Genomic DNA, 20,574 nt, shown 5'->3' on the forward strand with positions numbered 1-20,574 from the left:
AGCACAAAGGCTCCCACGGCCTCCCACAGGTGCACTTGGGCTCCTCCCACGGATTTGCACAGGGGTTCCCACAAGGGTGACCGCATGGGAGCCTGTGGGTGACTGCGCGAACACGTGGGAGGCTGAGGGAGCCTGTGAGAGACACTGGGAACTTGTGCGAGCCCGTGTGCACCCATGGGAGTGCGTGTGTCCCCATGGGGGCCTGTGGGAGCTCATAGGAGCCCGTGGGATCTTGTGGGAGCCCATAAGCTCCAGTGGGAGCCCGTGGGAGGTAGCATGAACCAGTGGGAGGCCACGGGAGCCCGTGGGATCCTGTGTACCCCTATGGAATCTCATGGGAAGCTGTGGGGGGGGCTGTGGGAGCCCAGCTATCGCTGTGGGATGCTGTGGGAGCCCCTGTGGAGGCCCGTGGGAACCCGTGGGAGCCCCTGCATCACCGTGGACGCCTGCGGGAGACCACGGGAGGCCAAGGGAGGTCGTGGGAGCCTGCGGGAGCCCGTGTACCTGAGAAGGGACTGGGAGGCTCTGGGTTGGATTGGGAGGCATTAGGAAGGGACTGGGATTACTGGGTGTAACCGGATGGCACTGGTTTAGACTGGGAGCACTGCGTGTAACTGGGGGCACTGCCTTGTACTGGGAGCACCAACCCACCGCTGCCCTCGCCCACTGCACATGCGCACGCCCCGCCCCTCCGCCCCCTCTGGCGCATGCGCGCAGGCGCTGCGTACGGCGGCCGGGCAGGGACAGGCCGAGACAAGATGGCGGCGGCGGCGGCCGGCGCCTCTTCATCCGCGGCGGGGACCAACGGGGCCGGCGGGATGGAGGTAGACGCGGCAGGTACGGGACGGGCGCACGGGACCGGCACCGCTGCCCCGGGGCTGCCCTGACCAGCCGGTCGCTATCCCGGGTCTCGCTGCTTTCCGCCTGACCCCGCCCTCGCGGCTTTTCCCCGCCCGCAACTCCCGGACCCCACCCCTTGGCCTTTTCCCCGCCCATAACTCATGGGGACCCGCCCCCTGGCTTTAGCCCCGCCCACAGCCCCCTGGATCCGCCTTTGGGTTTGCCCCGCCCACAGCCCCCGGGTCCCGCCCCCTGGCTTTAGCCCCGCCCACAGCCCCCTGGACCCGCCTTTGGGTTTGCTCCGCCCACAGCCCCCGGGACCCGCCCCCTGGCTTTAGCCCCGCCCACAGCCCCCGGGACCCGCCTCTGAGCTGTGGCCACACCCCCGTCCATGCTCCGCCCCCCACCCCGGCCCCACCCGCACCCGGCCCTGCCCCTGCTCCCCCACCCGCTGATGTGTGCCCCCTCTCCCCCCCCGACACAGCTGCCCCCTCGGTTATGGCCGGGGGGGTGACGGGCAGCGTCTCTGTGGCCCTGCACCCCCTCGTCATCCTCAACATCTCTGACCACTGGATCCGCATGCGCTCACAGGAGGGGCGCCCCGCACAAGGTACCCCCCCCCCCCCCACCGCCCCCCCAGCTTCCCAGGGTCTCCCACAGCCCCCCACAGACGTGCAAGGTACCCCAACACCCCCACAGTCCCCCAGGGTCTCCCACAGCCCCCCACAGACACCCCCCCCCCCCTTCAGCCCCCCAGGGTCTCCCACAGCCCCCCACAGACACCCCCCCCCCTTCAGCCCCCCAGGGTCTCCCACAGCCCCCCACAGACACACCACACACTGCCCCCCCCCCCCCCCCCCGCTCTCCAGGGTCCCCCAGGGCCCCCCAGGACCCTCCTCCAACCTCCCAGGACCCTCCTCCAACCTCCCAGGGCCCCCCCCCAGCCTCCCAGGGTCCCCCCCAGCCCCTGGCCTGGCCCCAGATAGCACCTGGGGGTAGTTCAGGGCTTCCCCCAGCACAAGGCCAAGGCTGGCACAGGGTGACAGCCCCCCCCCCCCCCCCCCCCCCCGTGCCCCCACAGTGATCGGGGCCCTCATCGGGCGGCAGGAGGGCCGCAACATCGAGGTGATGAATTCCTTCGAGCTGCTCTCGCATGCTGTGGATGGGCACGTCCTCATCGACAAGGAGTACTACTACACCAAGGAGGAGCAGTGTGAGGGGGCCGGGAGGGGTCCTGGGGGGGTAGGGGAGGGTCTGGAGGGGTCTAGGGTGGTCGGGGGGGGGGGGGGGGGGTCCTGAGCTGCTTTTGAGGGGGTGTCTTGGGAGAGGGGTGATGTTTGGGGGGAGGGGGGTGGGGGTGATGTGTGTCTGCTGCCCTCAGGGGGTCTGTGGGGTCCTGCCTGCCCCCATATTGCGGGGGGGGGTGTGTGTGTGTGTTGGTGGGCCCCCCCACCCCACTTAGGGCCCCCTACCGCCCTGTCCCCCCGTGTCCCCCCCGTCCCTCCCCAGTCAAGCAGGTGTTCAAGGAGCTGGAGTTCCTGGGCTGGTACACGACCGGGGGCCCTCCCGACCCCTCCGACATCCACGTCCACAAGCAGGCGAGTGATGGGGGTGGGGTCCGAGCTTGAGGGGCTGGGGGGGGCAATTGGGCAGGGCTGGCGGGGGGGGGGAAGGGGTGAGCATCCCGTCCTGACACCCCCCCCTCGTGCTCCAGGTGTGTGAGATCATCGAGAGCCCCCTCTTTCTCAAGCTGAATCCCATGACGAAGCACACAGACGTGAGTGGGGGGGGGGGGGGGGGGCGGGGCCAGGACCCCCCCCCAGTGTGGGTCTGGACCCCCCCCCTCCAAACACATTTCTTCTCCCTCCAGCTGCCCGTCAGTGTCTTTGAGTCCGTCATTGACATCATCAATGGGGAGGTAAGTCGGGGGGGCTGGGGGGGGGGGGTCCTGAGGCCATAGGGGGGCTTCTGGAGGCCTGGGGGCAGGGGGAGTATGTGTCTCAGGGTGGAGGGGGGGGCTGCAGGGGGGCTGCAGGGGGCTCCAGGGGTGCCATGGGGGTGATCCAGGGGCTATTTTTGGGTGTGGGGGGGGTGGGTGTCACCCAGGGGGGATTCTAGAGATGCAGGGAAGGTTTGGGGGGGGCGGCAAGGTTGTCGTGCCCCCCCCCATCATCACCCCTCCCCTATCCTGCCCCCCGTCATCCCCCGCCCCAGGCCACGATGCTGTTTGCGGAGCTGACCTACACCCTGGCCACTGAGGAGGCCGAGCGCATTGGTGTCGACCACGTGGCCCGAATGACGGCGACTGGCAGCGGGGAGAACTCCACAGGTGGGAGGGACATGGGGATGGGGGGTGACAATGTGGGATGGGGAAGGTGTCCTAGGGCTGGGGGGGGGAGAAAGGCCACAGGGCAGGGGATGTGGGGACAGGGGGAGATGGCACAGGGACAGGAACCATGGGGACAGGAGCCGTGGGGATGTGGCTCTCAGGCTACCCAGAGGGAGTGGAGCTGGCCGGGGGGCAGGGGGGGGGACATAGAGACATGGGAGGGACACAGGGGACACGTGGCCTTGACCCTCACAGTGGCCGAGCACCTCATCGCCCAGCACAGCGCCATCAAGATGCTGCACAGCCGTGTCAAGCTGATCCTGGAGTACGTGAGGGCCTCCGAGGCCGGTGAGTCGGTGACAGGGCTGTCCCTGTCCCCCCCTGCAGGCAGGTGACAGGATGTCCCTCTCACCCCAGGCAGGTGACAGGGCTGTTCCTATCCCCCAGTGCGGGTGACAGGGCTGTCCCCCCACCCCCCACTGGTGCCGCCTTTCCCCCCCATCCCAGAGCAGGACTGGGGCAGGTTTGTCCCTGGATGTCCTCAGGGAAAGACTGTCCCCTGTACCGCGGAGGGACCCCAGGAGGTCCCCAGTGGTGTTCTGTCTGCCCCCCCCGCCCCCCTGGGCTGTCCCCCCCCCCAGGCTGATGCGGTCCCCACAGGCGAGGTGCCCTTCAACCACGAGATCCTGCGTGAAGCCTATGCCCTGTGCCACTGCCTGCCCGTCCTCAGCACCGACAAGTTCAAGACCGACTTCTACGATGTGAGTGATGGCTCGGGGGGGGCTCCAGGTCCCAGGAGGGGGCCCCAGGTCCTCGTGTCCCTGTCGGAGCACCCTGTGGGAGGGGGCAGGATGGAGTTTGGGGGTGGGGTGTCTCCAGCAGCCCATTAACCCCCACCCCATCCCTCCCCCAGCAATGTAACGACGTAGGGCTGATGGCGTACCTGGGCACTATCACCAAAACCTGCAACACCATGAACCAGTTCGTCAACAAATTCAACATCCTCTACGACCGGCAGGGCATCGGCCGCCGCATGCGGGGGCTCTTCTTCTAGGGGAGCTGGGGGCACCGGGGGCCCTGAGCCCCCCCTGCCAAGGGCTGTGGGACCCCACACCAGGGCTATGGGACCCCCCCCCCAATAAATTGGCTCCAGGATGGGAAGGTTTGGTGTCATGGGAGAGTGTGGTCCTGGGAGGGCGGGGACACACGACATGGCACAGCTGGCGGTGCCACGAAAAAAAAAAAAAAACAAACCAGTAACAGTTAAAAAAAAAAACCCAACCAACCAAACCCTTTTTATTGGTTAAAAAAAAAAAAAAAAAAAAAGCATACGTAACAACGGTGTAACCAGGGGAGCGGGGCTGGGGTGAAGAGACACAGGATGTGTCCAGCGATGGTGGCTGCATCTGTCATCCCCTCCCCTTAAACGAAGGTGATGCGGGTGCGGGCAGGGTTCACCTGCAGCACGTTGAGCTCCTCGTACTCACGGAGCGCGTCCTGGACCTGGGCGGGGGTGAAGCCCTTGGCCACGCAGCGCTGCTGGGCCTCGGCGTAGGGAATGGCCCGGCCCCCACCCCGGCCCCCTGCCAGCTCCCGGAGCGCTGCGAAGATGGCGTCGGCCGGGCGCTGCACCCTGGGAGGGGGGACACAGCAGGAGGTGAGGGTTGGAGGGACCCTGGCACTGCCACCTGCTCAGAGGGGACATGGAGGGGGGACACTGGTGCTGCCACCTCCTCCCCACCCACCCCATGGCACCCCCAGGGTCCTCCCACCCCAAATGCTGCCCCCCCCCCCCTTCCCAGCAGACTGGGGCCCAGGGAATGGCACTGTCTGCCCCATCCCCCCCCACGTCCCCTGCTCACCGGTTCTGCTGTCCCTTGTCCCCCAGCAGTGAGTCCTTGGACATCTCCATCAGCCTCATTGCCTCATTTACGTCCTCCTTCTCCACCACATCCACCAGCCGCAGCCGGGCCTGTGGGAATGGGGGGGCTCAGCAGCAACTGCGATCCCCCCCTCTCATCCCCACCACAGCCCATGGCACCCTCAGACATCACCCAGGGCCCCCACTGCTCTTCCCTGCCCTGGGGGCTGCGCCCTGAGACCACTTGAAGCACCCCCGGTGCATTGCCCCGAGCTGGCTGTGCCCCAGGGAGGGAAAGGGGACAGCGGGGAACAGGGGGATACGAGGGGGGGACAATGGGGGATACGAGGGGCTGGGGGGCACTGGGGAGGATATGAGGGGATACTGGAGGGACACTGGGGAGATGTGAGGGGGGGATACCAGGGGGCACTGGGGGGGTGGATAGGAGAGGATACCAGGGGACACTTGGGGGGATACAAGGGGACACTGGGAGCACCAGGGGGACAAGGGGGACACCATGGGACAGGGGTCCTGTGCTGGTGGCAGGGACGCTCTTCCAGCCCAAGTCAACCCTGCTGGGTCTGGTCTAGGCCACGTCCAGTCCTGCTTCAGCTCATCTTGTGCCTGTTCCTGCCTGCTCCCGCCCTGTGGGGCTCCTGCCCAGCTCCACGGGTCCCTCCCTGCCCGTCCCTGCCCATGCTGGGGCTCACCAGGGCAGTGGCCAGGCGGAGGATGCCCAGCAAGGTGCGGGCAGAAGTGTAGGTCGTGTCCTTGCTGGCCCAGGCCTCCTTCCGCATCTCCACGTAGGCGGCCGTGATGTAGTCGGCCAAAGCCTCCGGCACCACTGGCTGCTTCCGCTTGCATGTGGCGATGTAGCGCCTGGGGGGGACGGGCAGGGTGAGGGGATGATGAGGACAACGGGGGCAATGGGGACAGCAGCCCCTCGTGGCCTCTCTCACCTCATGAGCTTCATGTCGAGCTGCTGGAAGGAGGAGGGGGGCTGGCGGCTGTGCTGGTGCACGTAGGTGATGTGCTGGGCCAGACTGTGGGGCAGAGAGGGGCTGGCAGTGGGGCCGGGGCTGCCCCACAACTACCAGCCCGGCCCCATGGCACTCGGGGGGGTGGGGTGGGGTGTCCACGCTCCCTCCAGCCCCATGGCACTCAGGGTGGGGGTGGGGTGTCCACGCTCCCTCCAGCCCCTCACACGCCCCACGGACTCCCCCCATCTCCCCCCTACCCCCAGGCTCCTCCCCAGCCCCACGGCACCGCCCAGCCGTCCCCTGCTGGTCCCTCCTCGCTCACCGCAGGTCATTATCACGGTCAGGGCGGTCCTGGATGAGCCAGAGCAGGTCAAAGCGGGAGAGGAGGGCAGCAGGCAGTTGGATGTTGTGCTCCAGGCTGCGCTTGGGGTTGTAGCGGCCGTAAGCCGGGTTGGCAGCGGCCAGGATGGCGCAGCGGGCATTGAGGGTGGCCAGCACGCCTGCCTTGGCGATGGAGATGCTCTGCTGCTCCATCACCTCATGGATAGCTGTGCGATCGGCCTCCAGCATCTTGTCAAACTCATCGATGCAGCAGACGCCCCGGTCAGCCAAAACCAACGCGCCCCCCTCCAGCGCCAGTTCCCCTGTCAGTGGGTCCCGCAGCACAGCAGCTGTCAGCCCCACGCCCGAGGAGCCCCGGCCCGTCGTGTACTGGCCTGGGGGGCAGAGGGGGAAGCAGTGTGGTGAGCGTAGGGGGGTGCAGGCACCCTCCACATGCCCACCACCACCCCTCCCTGGCAGCCCGGGACTCACTGCGCGGCGCCAGGCGGTCGATGTAGGACAGGAGCTGCGACTTGGCCACGCCGGGGTCGCCCATGAGGCAGATGTTGATGTTTCCTGGGGAAAGGAGGAGGGGGGAAGAGTCCACAGAGGGAACAAACCTGCTCCCTCTGCCATGTTCCCATCCCAAAATCCCTCAGCCGGTTTCCTCCATGGTGCCTCAAGGCCAACCCCAGCCCCCCAAACCCACCCAGGTGACACGTCCTAACCCCAAACCTCAGGGGCCCTCAGCAGATCTCAGACCGCCAAGCCTTCCCCCAAGAGGAGGGAACACTCCCAGCAAAGTCCCCCACCCCAGCACATGGCCTCACCCCGGATCTTCATGCCGTGAGGATTGCGATCCACGCCGCCCACCAGCAGCAGCAGCAGCGCCTTCTTCACGTCCTCGTGGCCGTAAATCTCGGGGGCGATAGAGGCAGCCAGCTTGTCGTAGAAATCTTCCTCTGGTTTTTTTTTCACAGAGGAGAAAAAAGAAGGGAAAGGAAGAAGGAAAAGAAAGCGTGAGGTGGCTGTGGGGCAGCCCCGGGCCCTGCTCGTCCCCAGCCGGGTGCGTCCTGGGTGCCCAAACAGCCTGACCTGTGATCTGCCGCAGCTCCTCCTCGCTCAGCTCCCCAGCCCCCGACTCATCCTCCTCGCTCTTGTTCATCTTCACGATGCAGTGGGCCTCCAAGTAGGTCTCAGAGAGCAAACCCTGAGGGAAAGAAAGGTAGCGGTGGGTCAGGGGATGGCCGGGGGTCCCCGCTGCAGCCCCCTGCCTGTTGCTGTCGCGCTTGCCTGGGCCATCTGGCGGAAGCCAGTCTTCAGCAGGGGCAGGAAGACGCCGGTGATGCTGACGTGGTCCCCAGGCTGGGCCAGGCGTGTGTTCTCCCCGTGCACGGCCACGTTGATGGAGCGGGGAAGGTGTCCCACCGGCACCTGGTCGGTCTGTGGGGAACAGATGGGGCTGGGGACCTGCAGCACCCCAGTGGCACCCCCAGATTCTGTCCCCGTCCCTGAATTGCCCCTGCACCAGTATGGACTGGGGCAGACCGGACAGGACAGAGCCACGGGGACGTGTCACCTCCTTGGTGATAATGCTGACCAGGGATGGGCCATCCTCCTCCACCTCGCACTGGGGAAGCCTCAGGGGGAGACCGGGGCCGATTTGGGGCTCCCCAATCTCAGACCCTGAGCGCCGCCACCACCGTCACCTCCCCGACAGAGCCGGTCTGTCCCTGAGTGGGGAGCAGGGACGGGGAGGAGAGCCCAGGAGAGACAGGACGCTCCGGTTGGGGCTCACGGGGATGCCCCAAAGTCCTGGGGACCTCCCTCCCATGTCACTCACGTGTTCCTGCATCTTCAGCTCCTGGAACTTGACGAATTTGGAGCCGCGACTCTGCAGGTAGAGCCGCCCCCCCGAGCGATTTGTCTGGCATTCGCGGCTCGGGCACATCAGCAGCGGCATGAAAGTGGGTGACTGGATCTGGGGAGAGCCGAGAGGGTGGGCTTGGGTCAACCGGGGGCCCCCCACACCTGCCCCACGGCCCTTCTGCTCCACTTACGGGCTGGTAGGTCTCGGCCCCGCACTGGTCGCAGCTGTAAGTGGCCACCACCATCATGGGCTTGACCTCAGTGACACGGGTGACAATGCCGCGGACGGTCACCAGCTTCCCAATGCAGTCGGCCTTGACGTCACGGACCACGCGGGCTTTGGCAGCGGAGGGGGCTTTGAAATATAGCTCGCTGGGGGGGGGGGGACAGAAAGGGCAGTGGTTAGTGGGGGGGGAACTGAGGCAGAGGCGGGAACAGGGAGTAAAGGAGCAGGAGAGGGTTTGGCAGCAGCACACGGGGATGGAACAGTGGCTCAGGGGAGGGGAAGAATTGGCCTTAGAGAGGAGATGGGACTCCCTGGGGACATCAGGGGCAGCAGGGCCAGGCTCAGAGGGGGATGCAGGGGGGGTCACGGCTCCCCCTCGCACTCACAAGCGCCGCAGCAGCTCGGGGGGATACTGGTTCTGGGGGCTGCGGGTATCCCCCGCATCCCGGCCACGCTGCTCCAGCAACAGCCGGTGCTCGATGTAGACGTCTAGCACATCCTTGCGGGACACCTGGGAACGCAGGGACACAGAGGGGGAAATCAGAGGGGGCAGCTGAGGCCTCCCCCACCCCCCCCCCATGGGAGAGCCCCCACCTCATGCTCTTTGTAGAGCGGCAGCAGCTCGTGGATGGCGTCGGCAAAGAGGCGGCAGTAGCGCTTGGCGTTGTCGCAGACAGCCTCGGCCAGCTCGGGGTCATCCTCTGCCACATCGTCCAGTGCCACGTACAGTGCCACTTGCTCCCGGTGTGCCAGCGCTGTCTGGGGGGGGTGGAGAGAGGGGAAACGAGGGGAGTGTGGGGACCCCAAACCGGCCATGGGGGCACCCGTACCCACAGGGACTGGGAGACCCCAGCAGGGGCAGGGCAGGGGGGATGCCAGCGGGGACGGGGGGGGGGCAGGAGGGGTCCCAGCCGGGGCAGGGTGGCAGGGGGGACCCCAGCCGGGGCAGGAGGATCCCAGCAGGGACAGGGTGACAAGGGGGACCCCAGCACGAACAGGAGGGGCAGGGGGGGCCCCAGCAGGGACAGGGTGATGGGAGGACCCCGGCTGCCACGTTGGGGCGGCTGCAGCTGTGACAAGGGGGCCCAGGCGACGCGGGGGCGAGGGCAGGGACCCCCAACAGGCACCGGGGGGCATGGGGGCTAGGGCGGAGTCGGGGACGGAGGAGGCACGGGGGAGGGGGCGGGGACCCCGGGCCGGCTCGGGGCACCTCAGGGCGGCCGGCCGCTCTCACCAGCTGCTCCCGGTACGGGAACTCCTTGCCGCCATCGGCGCCATCGCGGTAGAAGTCCTGCAGGAATTGCTTCGCTTTCTCTGTGGGAAGAACGGGGGGGGGGGGGGGGGGCATCGCGGTTACCGGACGATCCCCCAACCCCGGGGCCGACCCGGTCCGGCCCGGCCGCACCTTTTTCGGCCGCGTAGTCGCGCGGTGCCATAGCGGACTCAGTCCCGGTCCGGTCCGGGTCAGGTCACTTCCGATTCCGGTCCGCGTGCCCGCAAGCCGGTGCTGGTCCCGGTGCTGGTCCCGGTACGGGTCCCCGCGAGAGTCAATCCCGGCGCCGCGACCAAAAGTGGCGCGAAAACCGGCACCATGTGACCGCCACCGCCCTATCCGGCGTAGGCCACGCCCCTTTAGATGTCATGGCCGGGGGAGGAGCCGGAGGGGCCCTGGGTACGCCCCCTCTTAAAGGGGCCGCGCTCGGCGGGAGCCGGGGCGGGACAAGAATCCGGGGGGGCGCTCGGGGAGCGCTGAGCCCTCTGCACGCCCGGGGAGCCGGGGGGGGGAGGGGCGTCGGTCGGTCGGGACCCCTGTGTCCCCCCTCGGCCCTCAGCATGTCCCCAAAGCATCACCCCGTGTCCCCCGGGTGCTTCAGCCCCGCGCTGCCGGGGGGGGTCACAGCTCTCAGCACTCCTCAAGGTGGGGCCGGGGGGCGTGTGGGCTCCCTGGGCTCAGGGACGGGCAGAGACCCGCATCCCCCCTCCCTAGGGAGCCTTCGGGGTCCCGTCCCCATTGCAGGGGTGACCGCGGGGCCTGGGGATGGGCAGGGACCCACGTCCCCTTCCTGGGGGAGGGCAGCTGCGGGGGTCTGGGGCAGGGCCGGGAGCTGGTGTCCCGTGTGGTCCCCGGTGTCACCGTGCCCTCCCTGGGCCCAGCCAAGCCCCCCAGAGCTGGGTGCCCTACCTCACCCACAGCGACTCTGATGTGCAGGGATCTCCCCACCAAAACCTGCACCCCCAACACACGGAACTCACGCCCCGACACCAGGACCCTGTGCCCTGACACCGTGAACCTGCACCCTGATGCCAGGACCCCACACCCCGACGCTGTCTGTCCAATGAGTATTTATTAACCATCGCCGAACGGGGCATGGGGAGCCAGGCTCCCCCAGATTTGGGCTCACAACAACAATAACGGCACCGAAGGGGCTCAGCGCTGCCAGGGCTCCCTCAATCAGACATCCTGTGGGGAGAGGGGGTCCCTGTGAGACCCCCCCCCTCCAAAGCATGGGGAGGGCTCTTCTTTGGGGTCCTTCTTGCTCCGGGGACCCCGTGCATTGCCCTCAACCCACCTCGATGCCCAGGATGGTGGAGTCAAAGAGGTCCCGGAGCCGGTCCTCGGGGGCCAGCAGAGTCTGGGGGGGGTGGGGGGGAAGGTTGGGGCCGGGTGGGGTGGGGGCACCTCAGGGGGGCCACTAGCCCCATCCCTGCAGGGGCAAGTGGCTGGGGGGACCCTCGGGGGGTGGCCTCACCCTGTCCTGATCTGGGGTGTCCTCGCTGCTCTCCTCTTCAATAGCCACCTCCTCTTCCTCCTCCTCCTCCTCCTCCACCATCAGGCTGAGCCTGGGGGAGAAGGGAGGGAGGTGGAGGATGGAGGATCTCCCCCCAAGGCTCTCCCCCAGCAGCCCCAGTCCCTCCTGTGCGCCCCGGTCATCGCTCACCGGTTCATCCTGCTGCGCCCGCGGGACAGGGAGCTGCTGAAGGAGAAAAGGATGTGGAATCAGGGGGCTCCTGGGGTGGGGGGCATCTGGCTTGGGGGGGTGCTCACCCCCAGCCCAGCCACTCACCTCTGCAGGGGGCCAGGGTCAGAGCCAGGGTCCTGTGCTGGTGGCCAGGGCAGGGGGGGCCGGGGACCACCCCGCAGGGCGGTGGAGGTCAGGGCCGGGCTGGGGAGGCGGCTGCTTGGCCACGGGCTGGAGTCGGGGTGCTCCAGGGGGGCTGCGGAAGGGGGCTGAGCACGGGGACCCCCACCCCATCCCCACACCCTGAGCCCCATCCTTGTCCCCCATCCCCTGTCCCTGCAGGAACCAACACTAACCCCCTCCCTGTTGCCACCTCTCAGCTTCCCACCCCCCCAGTTACCCTCAAACTGGTCTCAGCCTCTGGCTAGGGTCCCCACAGCCAGGGACAGAGCGGGACAAGTCCCCCCCGCCATCCCCACAGAGCCCAGCCTGGGTGCTGGGGGTGGCACAGCCCCCAGCACACAGGGTCCCCCCGGGGTTCAGCCCCCTCCTCACCATCCACACGGGGTCTCTTGGCAGCGGAGCTGGGAGTGGGGCGTGAGCGGCTGGCCGTGCTGCGGCTGCTCACCGAACCCCCCTCCTCCTGCGGCTGCAGGGAGTTGCGGTAGGTGACAAGGGACGGCCACGGCGTGTCCCCTGGTGCTGACCACCGCAGCTCCTGGCACGTCTTCTCCAGGTAGGACAGGCTGGGGGTGACGACAGGGAAGTGGGGGGGACGTGGTGGGTGACACGGCACCAGGGACCTGCGGCGTGCTGGAGGACCCCACATCACCCCCAGGGACCTGTCGCCTGTCGCCCACTGGGGACCCCCGTCAGCCCCTACTCACAGCAGGACCTTGTCAGGACGCAGCAGCCGGGGTGAAAATTCGCTCAGCACCTCCAGGAAGGGCAGGTTGAGGGGTGGCAGCCCCAGCTCGGGGCCTGGAGGCTCCTGGAAGGCGAACTGGATCCCCTCCCTGGCCAGGGCAGAGGGGTGAGGGGAACGCTGAGCCCTAGCCCCCCGCCCCCCCCCCCCCCATCCCCTCGCACTTGTGCATGCTGAGCAGTGCCGAGCGGTTGCGGAGCTGGTGGAGGCTGAAGAGGAGGGAGAAACGTCGCGCCAGGTCCCGGATCTCCAGGAAAGCCTCAGCTGCCCGGATATCGGGGCCCTGCTGCAGCAGCAGCTCCGTCATCAGCTGTGCAGGGGCAGAGGGTCAGTGCGGGACCCCTCGGAGACCCCCCAGACCCTCCTGGAGTCCCCAAGCTTCCCGGATGCCCCCCACCCCCCTAAGCTCTCCCAGATCCCTGGATTTCTCCAGAGACCCCCTGTCCACATTTCCTGGAGCCTCCCAGACCTCCCTAGAGCACCCCAGACTCCCCCAGAGACCCTCAAAGCCTCCTGGACAACCCAGGGACCCCCAGAACCCCCCCCCAAGCAGCGTCGTACCTGCTGCAAGCTGAGCAGCAGGGTGCGAGCCCACTCCTGCCTGTCAATCTGCCGGATGCAGTTCAGAGTCTCTTTGATGATGTCCCCGTAGTCGTTGTAAAACTGAGGAGGAGATGACAGGGCCCCGATATCCCCAAACCATTGCGGGCCAGCAGGACAGCCCTCCTGTGCACCCCTACCTTGGCGTAATGCTTGAAGACGTCAGAGGCGGCACTGAGCTCCAGCACATCGTAGATGATGAGTTTGCAGAAGCCGGCCAGGAGCACCCGGCGCTGGTGCAGCTCCTCAATGCGGTTCTCGCTGTCCTCTGCAGAGACACGAGTGGACGGTGAGGAGGGGGGGACACAGGCATCTCGTAAGACGTCCCTGGGATACACAGAGGGGACGTACCTGTGGCCGAGAGCTCCTCGTGGCCACAGGCGTGGTGGAAGACGTGGTCCATAAGGAAGGCAGCCAGCTGGGACTGCAGCCCTGCATCAGGCAGCAGCACCAGTGGGGCCAGTGCCTCCCGCCCATCCCGCGGCAGCTGGGGCCCGAACACCAGCAGCAGGTCGCTGAGCACCACGAAGGCCTGAGGACACGAGGACAGGCTCAGCGCCCCAACCTCCCCTCTGCGTGTGTGTCCCCTGTCCTCCTCGCCCCTGCATACCTGCTCCCGGACGCCAGCGTCCATGTCGGACAGGCAGCTCTGACACAGCGAGCAGAAGGAGGTGACTCTGGCCTTCAGGCTCCGCAGCTGCTCCTGGGCAGGGGTACATGGTGGCCTTTAGGGACACGGGGGCCACCCCAAGATGTCTTTGTGGCCATTCCCATGCTACCCTCTCACCTGGGGGACATCGGTGCTGGGCAGGCGCGAGAGCTCCCAGAGGACGTGGAAGTGGAGGCAGGTGATGGCGGGGACAAGGACCTGTGGGGACGGATGCGGGCAAGGGATGGTCGCAGTGCTGAGGAGCCTCACCGTGTCCCCGGGGTGGTACCTGCGGGGGCACCTCGCCCGTGTCCACAGCGCGCTGGAGGAGCTGGGCGCAGGGCTCGAAGAGCTGCCAGGGCGTCAGGTCGTGGGCGCTGCAGGGACAGAGTGGCATCAGCAGGGCGAGGGGAGCTGTGGGGCAGGGGACAGGGTGTGGGGGACACGGACATGGGGAGCAGATGGGGCAGGGGACAGCCAGGGTGAAGGACAGGACAGCGGGACGCAGACGCCACTGCACAGGGACACGCAGAGCACATGGGGCAGGGTGCCATGGGGCAGGGTGCCAGGGACATGCAGGGCAGAGGAACAGGATGCCACAGGACGGGGCACAGGGGAGGCACGTAGAGGGGGACAAGGACACCGGGAGACCCCTAGGGATGCAGGTGGAGGGGTGGGGTGGCCCCATGGCTTGCCACTCACTTGAACAGGACAGAGATCCTCTTCAGCGTGGCTGCCATACTGTACACCTCCTCCTCGTCCAGGGACGAGGCCTGAGCAGGGCCCTGGGTTGGGCACGCCCCATGCGGGGCTGGGGACCCACGCCAGGCTGCGCTCCCTCGCTGGCTCCCCCACCCAGCCTCCTCCCGGACTGGCTCTTCCCCACCAATTCCCCGTCCCTGCCCAGGCCACCGCCGTCCCTACAGGTCCTGGTCCCTCTCCTGTCCCCCACCCCTGTCCTGCAGTCCGAGTCCCTGCCCTGGGGTGGCCCGAGCTCCATCGCAGGTTCCAGTTCCCAGTCCTGACCGCGCCAGTCCCCATCCTCGTCCCAGTGTCCCCGTCCCATCCCCTCTACCTGAAGCAGCTCGGTGACCTCCTGGTGGAACTTGTCGGCCAGCTGGTCAGCGAGGCGGCTACGCACCAGATCCCCGTGGCCACGCAGGGCGAGCTCGGGGTTGCACAGCACGTGAAGCGCGTGGGATGCAGCTTCCAGCACTGTCCGCCCCGTGTGCTTCTCCACCACCTCCTGCAGCTGCCCCAACACCAGCTCCAAGTGCTGTGAGGAGAAGGGGGGAGCGCTTGCCAGAGGGATGGGGACATGCTGCCTCCCCGGGGATGAGGGTCACAGGGTCTCCCGCGGGGAAAAGGAGACTTGCAGCCTCCCGCAGGGATGTATGGCCCCCCAGAGAGGATGAGGACAGTCTTGGCCCACCCCCTACCCCCCAGGGGGACAGGGACAGCCCCTCGATGGGGGGGGCGCAGGGCACACAGCCTCCCAGTGGGGACGGGGACACCCAAGGCACCCATCGGCATCCTGTCCCCACAGCCCCATTTCCAGGGGCAGAGCGGCTCTGCCCCAGCCCCGGGCAGCGGGGGCGGTAGGCAGATCCTGCCAAGGGAGCAAGGGGCTGGCACCTTCTCCAGCCGCCCGGTGCGGTAGATGCTGAGGTCGAAGCAGCGCAGCACCTCCAGGAGCGGAGCCGCCTTCTCGGCATCGGCTGAGAACTGGGGGGACAGGGTGCATGTGTGGGGTCAGCACCAACTCCCCCAGGCCCCTGGGGGGGGTCCCTGTACCCCTCACCTTGGCCAGCAGCTGGGGCAGGGCCGGGACAAGGCAGTGGGTGAGCCGGGTCCTCTCCTCCACCTGCGCCTTGCGCTCCCGGGCTGAGGGCTGGGGGCAGAGAGGGGGCTCAGGGTGGCCCTGGGAGGGCACCAGCCCCCTCCTCAGCACCGCTACCTTCTTGACAGGGCCGCGGCCCACCGGGGATTGCCCCTCTGCCGCCTGGACCACGCTGGCTGCCAGGATCTCCACCAGTGCCTTCTCCTGCTGGTCCGTCAGACCTCGGAGGGGGGAACAAGGGGGCGGGGGGTGACCCAGGGGCTGTGCCAAGGGGTCCCAGGGCATCCCAACAAATCCCAGTATGTCCCCCAACCACCCACCGGTGCCCCAGCAACGTCGTGGCACAACCCACTGACGTCCCAGCACGTCCCCTTATGTTCCCCAGTGCCCCCCCATCACATCCTGGCATCTTCCAACATCTCCCAGGAATGTCCCACAGCCACCCCAGCATCTCCCAGGGACGTCCCAGTATATCCCAGTGCATTGTGGCAGTGCCCCGGTGTCTCCCCATGCTCTCTCAATACACCCTTGTGCATCCTGGCGTCTCCCAGTGCGTCCCAGCAATGTCCCCGTATACCTCAAGGATGTCCCAGGGTGTTCCAATGTAGCTACTTGGTCCCAGCAATGTCCCAGCATATCCCAGTGTCTCCCAGTGACATCCCAGCATATCCCAGTGTTTCCCAATGACTCCTCTGTGATGTCCCAGCGTCTCCCAGTACTGCTGTACCCTTGGTGGGCGACTCCTCCAGCAGCAAAGCGCTGATGGTCTCCCAGTCCCTCAGCCGGGGCCCGGCACAGTCCCACAGGCTGTCCACCAAGTAGGCTGCATGCTCGTGGAGCTGGGGATGGGGGACTGTCAGGACAGGCAGGGTCCCCCCTCCTGTGCCCTTCTGGGCCCCCCTGCGGCTGCTCTCACCTCACTCTCGATGAAGAAGGCCAGAAGCAGCCGGAAGAAGGTCCTGTTGTCCCCATCGTGAGACGGCTCTCGTTGGGGGTCCAGCAGCCTGGGGACACAGGGGGGGTCCCGTGTGCTCACACTGGGTGTGAGGGACGCAGAGCCCCCGGGGAGGGGACACACGGACATGGGGATCCCAGCTACCCGAGCAGGACGTGCAGGGGACAGTGACCCAAGGGACAGGGACGCGGGAGGTCCCATGTACCTCCCACTCTGGGGGGGGACATGCAGGGACCAGAAAACCAAGGGACAAAGACAGGGGACCCATGTACCCCCCCGCTCTGGGGCCAGAACCCCGGGGGACAGGGAGGATCCAGGCTGACGCCATGCACAGCCGCCGCCGCCCCAGATGTGCGGGGGAACAGGGCCGGGACAAGCCCAAACGCTGCTGCTGCCAAGAACCAAGGCCTGCGCCGAGATAAACACGGCGCGGCCAGCCTCCTCTCTGCTGAGCGTGCCAAGGCTGGTGCAACAGCATAAGCGTGCGAGCGGGACGCGCAGATGGGGCTCCGGGCAGCTGACCCAGCACGTGCTGGGCTTGCGCTTGCCCCGCAGCGACCCCAGGGCCAGATACGGCCGCCCTGGGCTCTGCTCTCGTTAAGGACGGCTCTAATGAGCCTGGGACGAAGGTAGTTGGTCTGCTGGCCTCCGCTGGCTGCCTGCCAGAAGCTCCCCACGGCGGAGCGGGGAGGAAATCGAGCCTGACTCAGATTTGGCAGGCAGAAAACGCTTGGCTTTTTGTGGGGGCTGCGGCCGGGTGATGGCAGCAGCTCTGGTGCCAGGCAAAGGGGTGGGCTGGGGGCTGGGTCCTGGCACGGCACAGGCTGGGCACTGGCCCTTGCTCACCTGCGGTAGAGGAAAAGGCCAGCAGCAGAGGCCAGTGCCCGGCTGGATACGTAGACCACGGGGTAGACGCTCTGGCAGTCCTCCTCCGTCAGTGCCTCCTCCATGTTCCTGCACACGAGGATCGGTGGGGGGGTCCCCGCTCCTCCCATCCAGCCCCTAGCCCCGCTCCCCATCCCTGTTCTTGCTCTGGGGATGCGTTCCCGGCAGGATCCCATTCCCTGGGTGCCCCACAGCCCCATCACCTGTCCCCACCGTCACCGGAGGACCCTGTGCTCCCATGTCACCCCCCAGCCCTGGCACCGCGCTCACTCTAGCATCAGCGTCAGCAGCTTCACCACCTCCACGGCCACGTCGGGCTCCTTGTCGAGCACCATGGACACCATGCGGGTCTGGCGAGGGGGATGCGGTCGATGACACCCTGCAGGGACCCGGGGGACACCCCTGCGGGCCCCCCCCGCTCACCTTGAAGCGGCTGGTGAAGAGCTCCATGTGGGCGGCCGTGTCCCGACGGCAGTACAGCCCCTGCAGCGCCTTCACGCACTGCAGCCGCACCTCCCGCTGCTGCAGGGACAGGGACCCGTCAACGGGACCCCCGTCTCGGCCCTGTGGCCCCCATGCCCCCCCTGCCCTGGCCCACCTTGTCATGCAGGGTCCAGCCAATGTACTTGAGGTAGCCGTCGGTGAGGAAGGAGGCCGCGTAGCTCCTCATCCACGTCCCCAGCTCCTCCATGCAGATGGCCCGGATCTCCGGCACCACATCCCTGCCGCGTGCAGCAATGCCCGGGCTCGTGCTGTGGTCCCTGGCAGCGCCACATCCCCGTCCCCACATCGCTCCCACCTGCCCACCCATGCCACGCTCTGTGCCCCTTCTCCCCCCTCCTCCGCTCCTGAGCTGCCGGGTTGGCCCTGACCTGTAGCGATGCACAAAGACGCCCTTGAAGACGGCGTTCATCATGTTCTCGATCTCCTCCTGCTGCTCTTGGAGCTGGGGGACACACACAGTGGGGCTCAGGAGGGGTCCAGCCCCCTGCCATCGCCACCCAGCCCCACCCCTCCCTGCTGCCACCGCTCACCTCCCGGCGCTTCTCCAGCAGCGCCTCCAGCTTGTCAGTGGCCTGGTGGCCGGGTCCCTTGCTCCGTTCGGCCTCGTACTGCCGCTGGTTGTTCTCCTGGTGCAAGCTCACGCCCAGCGCCACGTTCACCAGCGCCGTCATCAGCTTCATGGCTGGGGGGGGGGCAGCACGGTGGGAGCAGGGACACCTGTAGGGAGCCCCTCCACACCTCCCTGGCGAGCTGCCTACCTGCCAGGGTGCTGGTGTGGCGGAAAGCCCGCACCTGGGAGTCAGAGAGGCCGGTGAGCAGGGAGATGAGGGCATCCATCAGGAACTCATCGTAGACGACGCTGTACTGGCATCGCCGCACCACCGCGGTCACCAGCTCGCAGAAGCCAGCCCGGAAACGGCGCCAGGGCTGGGTGCCCAGTGAAAGTGGGTACTCAGCTGAATCCTGTGGGAGATGGGGTGAGCCGGGCTGCCCCCACCAGCCCCACTGACACCGTCCCCACGCACCCACCCAGTACCTCCTTGAACTTCTCCGTCAGCTGCTGGATGATCTCCGAGTTCTGCAGGTGCCTGAACATCTCTGGGGTCACCACGCCTGCCAGGGGAGTCAGGGGTGAAACGGGGGACCCCAGGCTGGGAGGGGGAGGGTGGGCCACCAGCAGTACAGGGGGGGTACAGATTATCTGGCGGGGCCCCCCCACCTCTGCAGCCGCAGGAGCGGATGATGAAGTTGACAAGCTCCAGGAAGCCCATCTCACGGTCCTGCTTGTAAGTCTCCAGCCAGTCATCTACCACCGTCTGTGGGCACAGGACAGCTGGCATCAAACAGCAGCTGGCTGGGGACACCCAAGTCCCCCGCTCGAGACACACGCGGCCCCCCTGTGTCCCCTCATCCCCCTCCACGGGCTGGCTGAGGCCCCCCGGGGTTACCTCGATGGCGATCTTGGCCGACCTGACGGCCTCAAAGAGGGTGTTTTGCTCCGGGTTGCTCGCCGTTGGACTGCTCCTGTCCCTGCTGGGCTCCCTCCTCCGGGGACGCTTCGAGACCTGGTGGGAGGGGATGCAACGGAGGTTCGGAGCAGCCCCAGGATGGGGGACATGGCCAGGAGGAGGCAGGACGTACAGGGCCATGGCTCAGCGCCTGGCGGGGTCCCCGCTTGCCGCGCGGCTGCAACGTGTCCTCAAAGTCGCTGCCGGAGTCACCGCTGCTGAGGTGCCTGCAGGGATGGCACAGCGGTGGGGTGTGCAGCCAGGGGCCACCTGGGCCCACCCCCCCCGCCCCCACTCACGGGCTGTTGAGGGCTGTCGGCGACGGCGGCGGGCTGCTCCGTGCCCCGCCTGACCCCGGTGCAGGGCTGGAGCCAGTGCCCAGCCCAGCAGAGGAGCCAGAGCTGGATGAGGCACCCTGGATGCGGGCCGAACGTCGCGGGGGCATGGTGAACCGCAGGGCCTGGGGACGGGGGGTGGTGGGTGGGACTGGGGGGGGGGGGGGGAGCGGGATGGCGGGGGCACCCCCTCGGCCCTGACACCCCAGGGCTGGGGGGGGCCAAGTACCCTTAAACACCCTCAGCCTGGGGCCACCGAGGGGAGGACGGGGACCCCAGGCCAGCCCTGGGGGGGGACACGGGAGGAAGGCCCCAACCCCCCCCATCACACTGGGAGTGTGATCCTACCCGCTGGTCACACTGGGAGGGGGGAGTCCCCCCAACCCCCCCGGTCACACTGTGGGGGTGATCCCCCCCATCACACGGGGGGACTGACCCTCCCCCCCAAGCCCCCCAGGTCGCGTGCCCGCGGCCGCTCCCCCCCCCCCCCCCGTCCTGCCTCGCCTCGAGCTGCCGAAAGACCTCAGGCCCAGCACGTGCGGGCGGGGGCAGCGCACAGAGGTCACCGCGCAGGCGCAGCGGGTAGGGTGGCCCCGCCCACGGCAGGCACGTGCGAGGGGCGTGGCACGGTGGGCGGGGTGACCCGGGGTCCCCATAACCCCCCAAAGCCCCCTACAGCCCCCTATAGCCCGGGAGCCCCTTACCTCCTGGGGATCCCCTACAGCCTCGTATGGCATCAGAGTCCCCCGTAGCCCTGGTGTCCCCTATAGCCTGGGCTCCCCAATGGTGCCCTATATGTCCCTATAGACCCCCATATTCTGGGGATCCCCTATGGGCCCTATGGCCACATAGTGCTGGGATCCTGTCCAGTCCCACTTGGCATCTCCTATAGCCCCATGTAGGGGTCCTCATGGCCCCCTATAGCCTGGGGGCCCCAGCTCTGTCTCCCACGTGTCTCCCCACTCACACACTTGCCCGTGTGTCCTC

General features: G+C 67.6%; 3 protein-coding genes across 10 annotated transcripts; 1 reads left to right on the plus strand and 2 right to left on the minus strand.

The window, feature by feature from the left end:
* The first annotated feature begins 697 nt into the window (after positions 1 to 697).
* Positions 698 to 4,330, plus strand: COPS6 (COP9 signalosome subunit 6). Of its 2 annotated transcripts, XM_054807835.1 has the most exons (10): positions 698 to 837; positions 1,325 to 1,450; positions 1,922 to 2,053; positions 2,350 to 2,438; positions 2,555 to 2,617; positions 2,711 to 2,758; positions 3,055 to 3,169; positions 3,425 to 3,517; positions 3,830 to 3,930; positions 4,083 to 4,330. In XM_054807835.1, exons 1-10 carry the CDS (start codon positions 708 to 710, stop codon positions 4,221 to 4,223), a joined length of 1,038 nt encoding a protein of 345 aa, XP_054663810.1. In that variant the 5' UTR covers positions 698 to 707; the 3' UTR covers positions 4,224 to 4,330. The 2 variants fall into 2 exon arrangements, with proteins under 2 accessions (XP_054663810.1, XP_054663811.1); XM_054807836.1 differs by lacking the exon at positions 1,325 to 1,450.
* A 102-nt stretch (positions 4,331 to 4,432) lies between these two features.
* MCM7 (minichromosome maintenance complex component 7) lies at positions 4,433 to 10,033 on the minus strand. The gene is made up of 15 exons (XM_054808087.1): positions 9,832 to 10,033; positions 9,661 to 9,740; positions 9,021 to 9,185; positions 8,813 to 8,937; positions 8,392 to 8,572; positions 8,175 to 8,312; positions 7,625 to 7,774; positions 7,427 to 7,541; positions 7,162 to 7,293; positions 6,824 to 6,907; positions 6,333 to 6,726; positions 5,990 to 6,073; positions 5,741 to 5,909; positions 5,032 to 5,141; positions 4,433 to 4,802 (listed from the first exon to the last, which is right to left on the minus strand). Exons 1-15 carry the CDS (start codon positions 9,860 to 9,862, stop codon positions 4,592 to 4,594), a joined length of 2,169 nt encoding a protein of 722 aa, XP_054664062.1. The 5' UTR covers positions 9,863 to 10,033; the 3' UTR covers positions 4,433 to 4,591.
* Positions 10,034 to 10,752: 719 nt separating this feature from the next.
* On the minus strand, positions 10,753 to 20,535 carry STAG3 (stromal antigen 3). Of its 7 annotated transcripts, XM_054808016.1 has the most exons (34): positions 20,292 to 20,535; positions 19,552 to 19,712; positions 19,386 to 19,479; positions 19,193 to 19,309; positions 18,964 to 19,060; positions 18,781 to 18,857; positions 18,503 to 18,707; positions 18,275 to 18,426; positions 18,113 to 18,186; positions 17,839 to 17,962; positions 17,664 to 17,762; positions 17,511 to 17,590; positions 17,202 to 17,309; positions 16,317 to 16,404; positions 16,128 to 16,239; positions 15,518 to 15,621; positions 15,362 to 15,451; positions 15,196 to 15,285; positions 14,636 to 14,836; positions 14,263 to 14,345; positions 13,850 to 13,937; positions 13,699 to 13,779; positions 13,522 to 13,614; positions 13,263 to 13,443; positions 13,052 to 13,179; positions 12,873 to 12,974; positions 12,476 to 12,621; positions 12,274 to 12,402; positions 11,942 to 12,132; positions 11,492 to 11,642; positions 11,366 to 11,401; positions 11,177 to 11,267; positions 10,997 to 11,059; positions 10,753 to 10,887 (listed from the first exon to the last, which is right to left on the minus strand). In XM_054808016.1, exons 1-34 carry the CDS (start codon positions 20,322 to 20,324, stop codon positions 10,879 to 10,881), a joined length of 3,678 nt encoding a protein of 1,225 aa, XP_054663991.1. In that variant the 5' UTR covers positions 20,325 to 20,535; the 3' UTR covers positions 10,753 to 10,878. The 7 variants fall into 7 exon arrangements, 3 of the variants coding, with proteins under 3 accessions (XP_054663991.1, XP_054663993.1, XP_054663992.1); XM_054808018.1 differs by having other exon boundaries at positions 10,753 to 11,059; positions 14,263 to 14,333; XM_054808017.1 differs by having other exon boundaries at positions 10,753 to 11,059; positions 11,366 to 11,398.
* Between the last annotated feature and the right edge of the window lie 39 nt (positions 20,536 to 20,574).

The sequence above is a fragment of the Grus americana genome, chromosome 33 (genome assembly GCF_028858705.1).
Source record: "Grus americana isolate bGruAme1 chromosome 33, bGruAme1.mat, whole genome shotgun sequence".
In the NCBI taxonomy this organism is placed as follows: Eukaryota; Metazoa; Chordata; class Aves; order Gruiformes; family Gruidae; genus Grus; species Grus americana.

What these genes read in the sequence shown, in the direction of transcription:
- COPS6 (XM_054807835.1), top strand. Translation starts at nt 708, where the DNA reads ATGCGCGCAGGCGCTGCGTACGGCGGCCGGGCAGGGACAGGCCGAGAC. An exon ending in ACATCCACGTCCACAAGCAG is followed by an intron (nt 2,439 to 2,554) that starts GCGAGTGATGGG and finishes CTCGTGCTCCAG; the next exon opens with GTGTGTGAGATCATCGAGAG. An exon ending in CCATGACGAAGCACACAGAC is followed by an intron (nt 2,618 to 2,710) that starts GTGAGTGGGGGG and finishes TTCTCCCTCCAG; the next exon opens with CTGCCCGTCAGTGTCTTTGA.
- MCM7 (XM_054808087.1), bottom strand. Translation starts at nt 9,862, where the DNA reads ATGGCACCGCGCGACTACGCGGCCGAAAAAG. An exon ending in CCCGAGCTGCTGCGGCGCTT is followed by an intron (nt 8,573 to 8,812) that starts GTGAGTGCGAGG and finishes CCCCCCCCCCAG; the next exon opens with CGAGCTATATTTCAAAGCCC. An exon ending in AGCTGAAGATGCAGGAACAC is followed by an intron (nt 7,775 to 8,174) that starts GTGAGTGACATG and finishes TGTTCCCCACAG; the next exon opens with ACCGACCAGGTGCCGGTGGG.
- STAG3 (XM_054808016.1), bottom strand. Translation starts at nt 20,324, where the DNA reads ATGCCATACGAGGCTGTAGGGGATCCCCAGGAG. An exon ending in GGAGGAGTCGCCCACCAAGG is followed by an intron (nt 15,622 to 16,127) that starts GTACAGCAGTAC and finishes CCCCCCTCCGAG; the next exon opens with GTCTGACGGACCAGCAGGAG. An exon ending in GCACCGGGCGGCTGGAGAAG is followed by an intron (nt 14,837 to 15,195) that starts GTGCCAGCCCCT and finishes TTCTCCTCACAG; the next exon opens with CACTTGGAGCTGGTGTTGGG.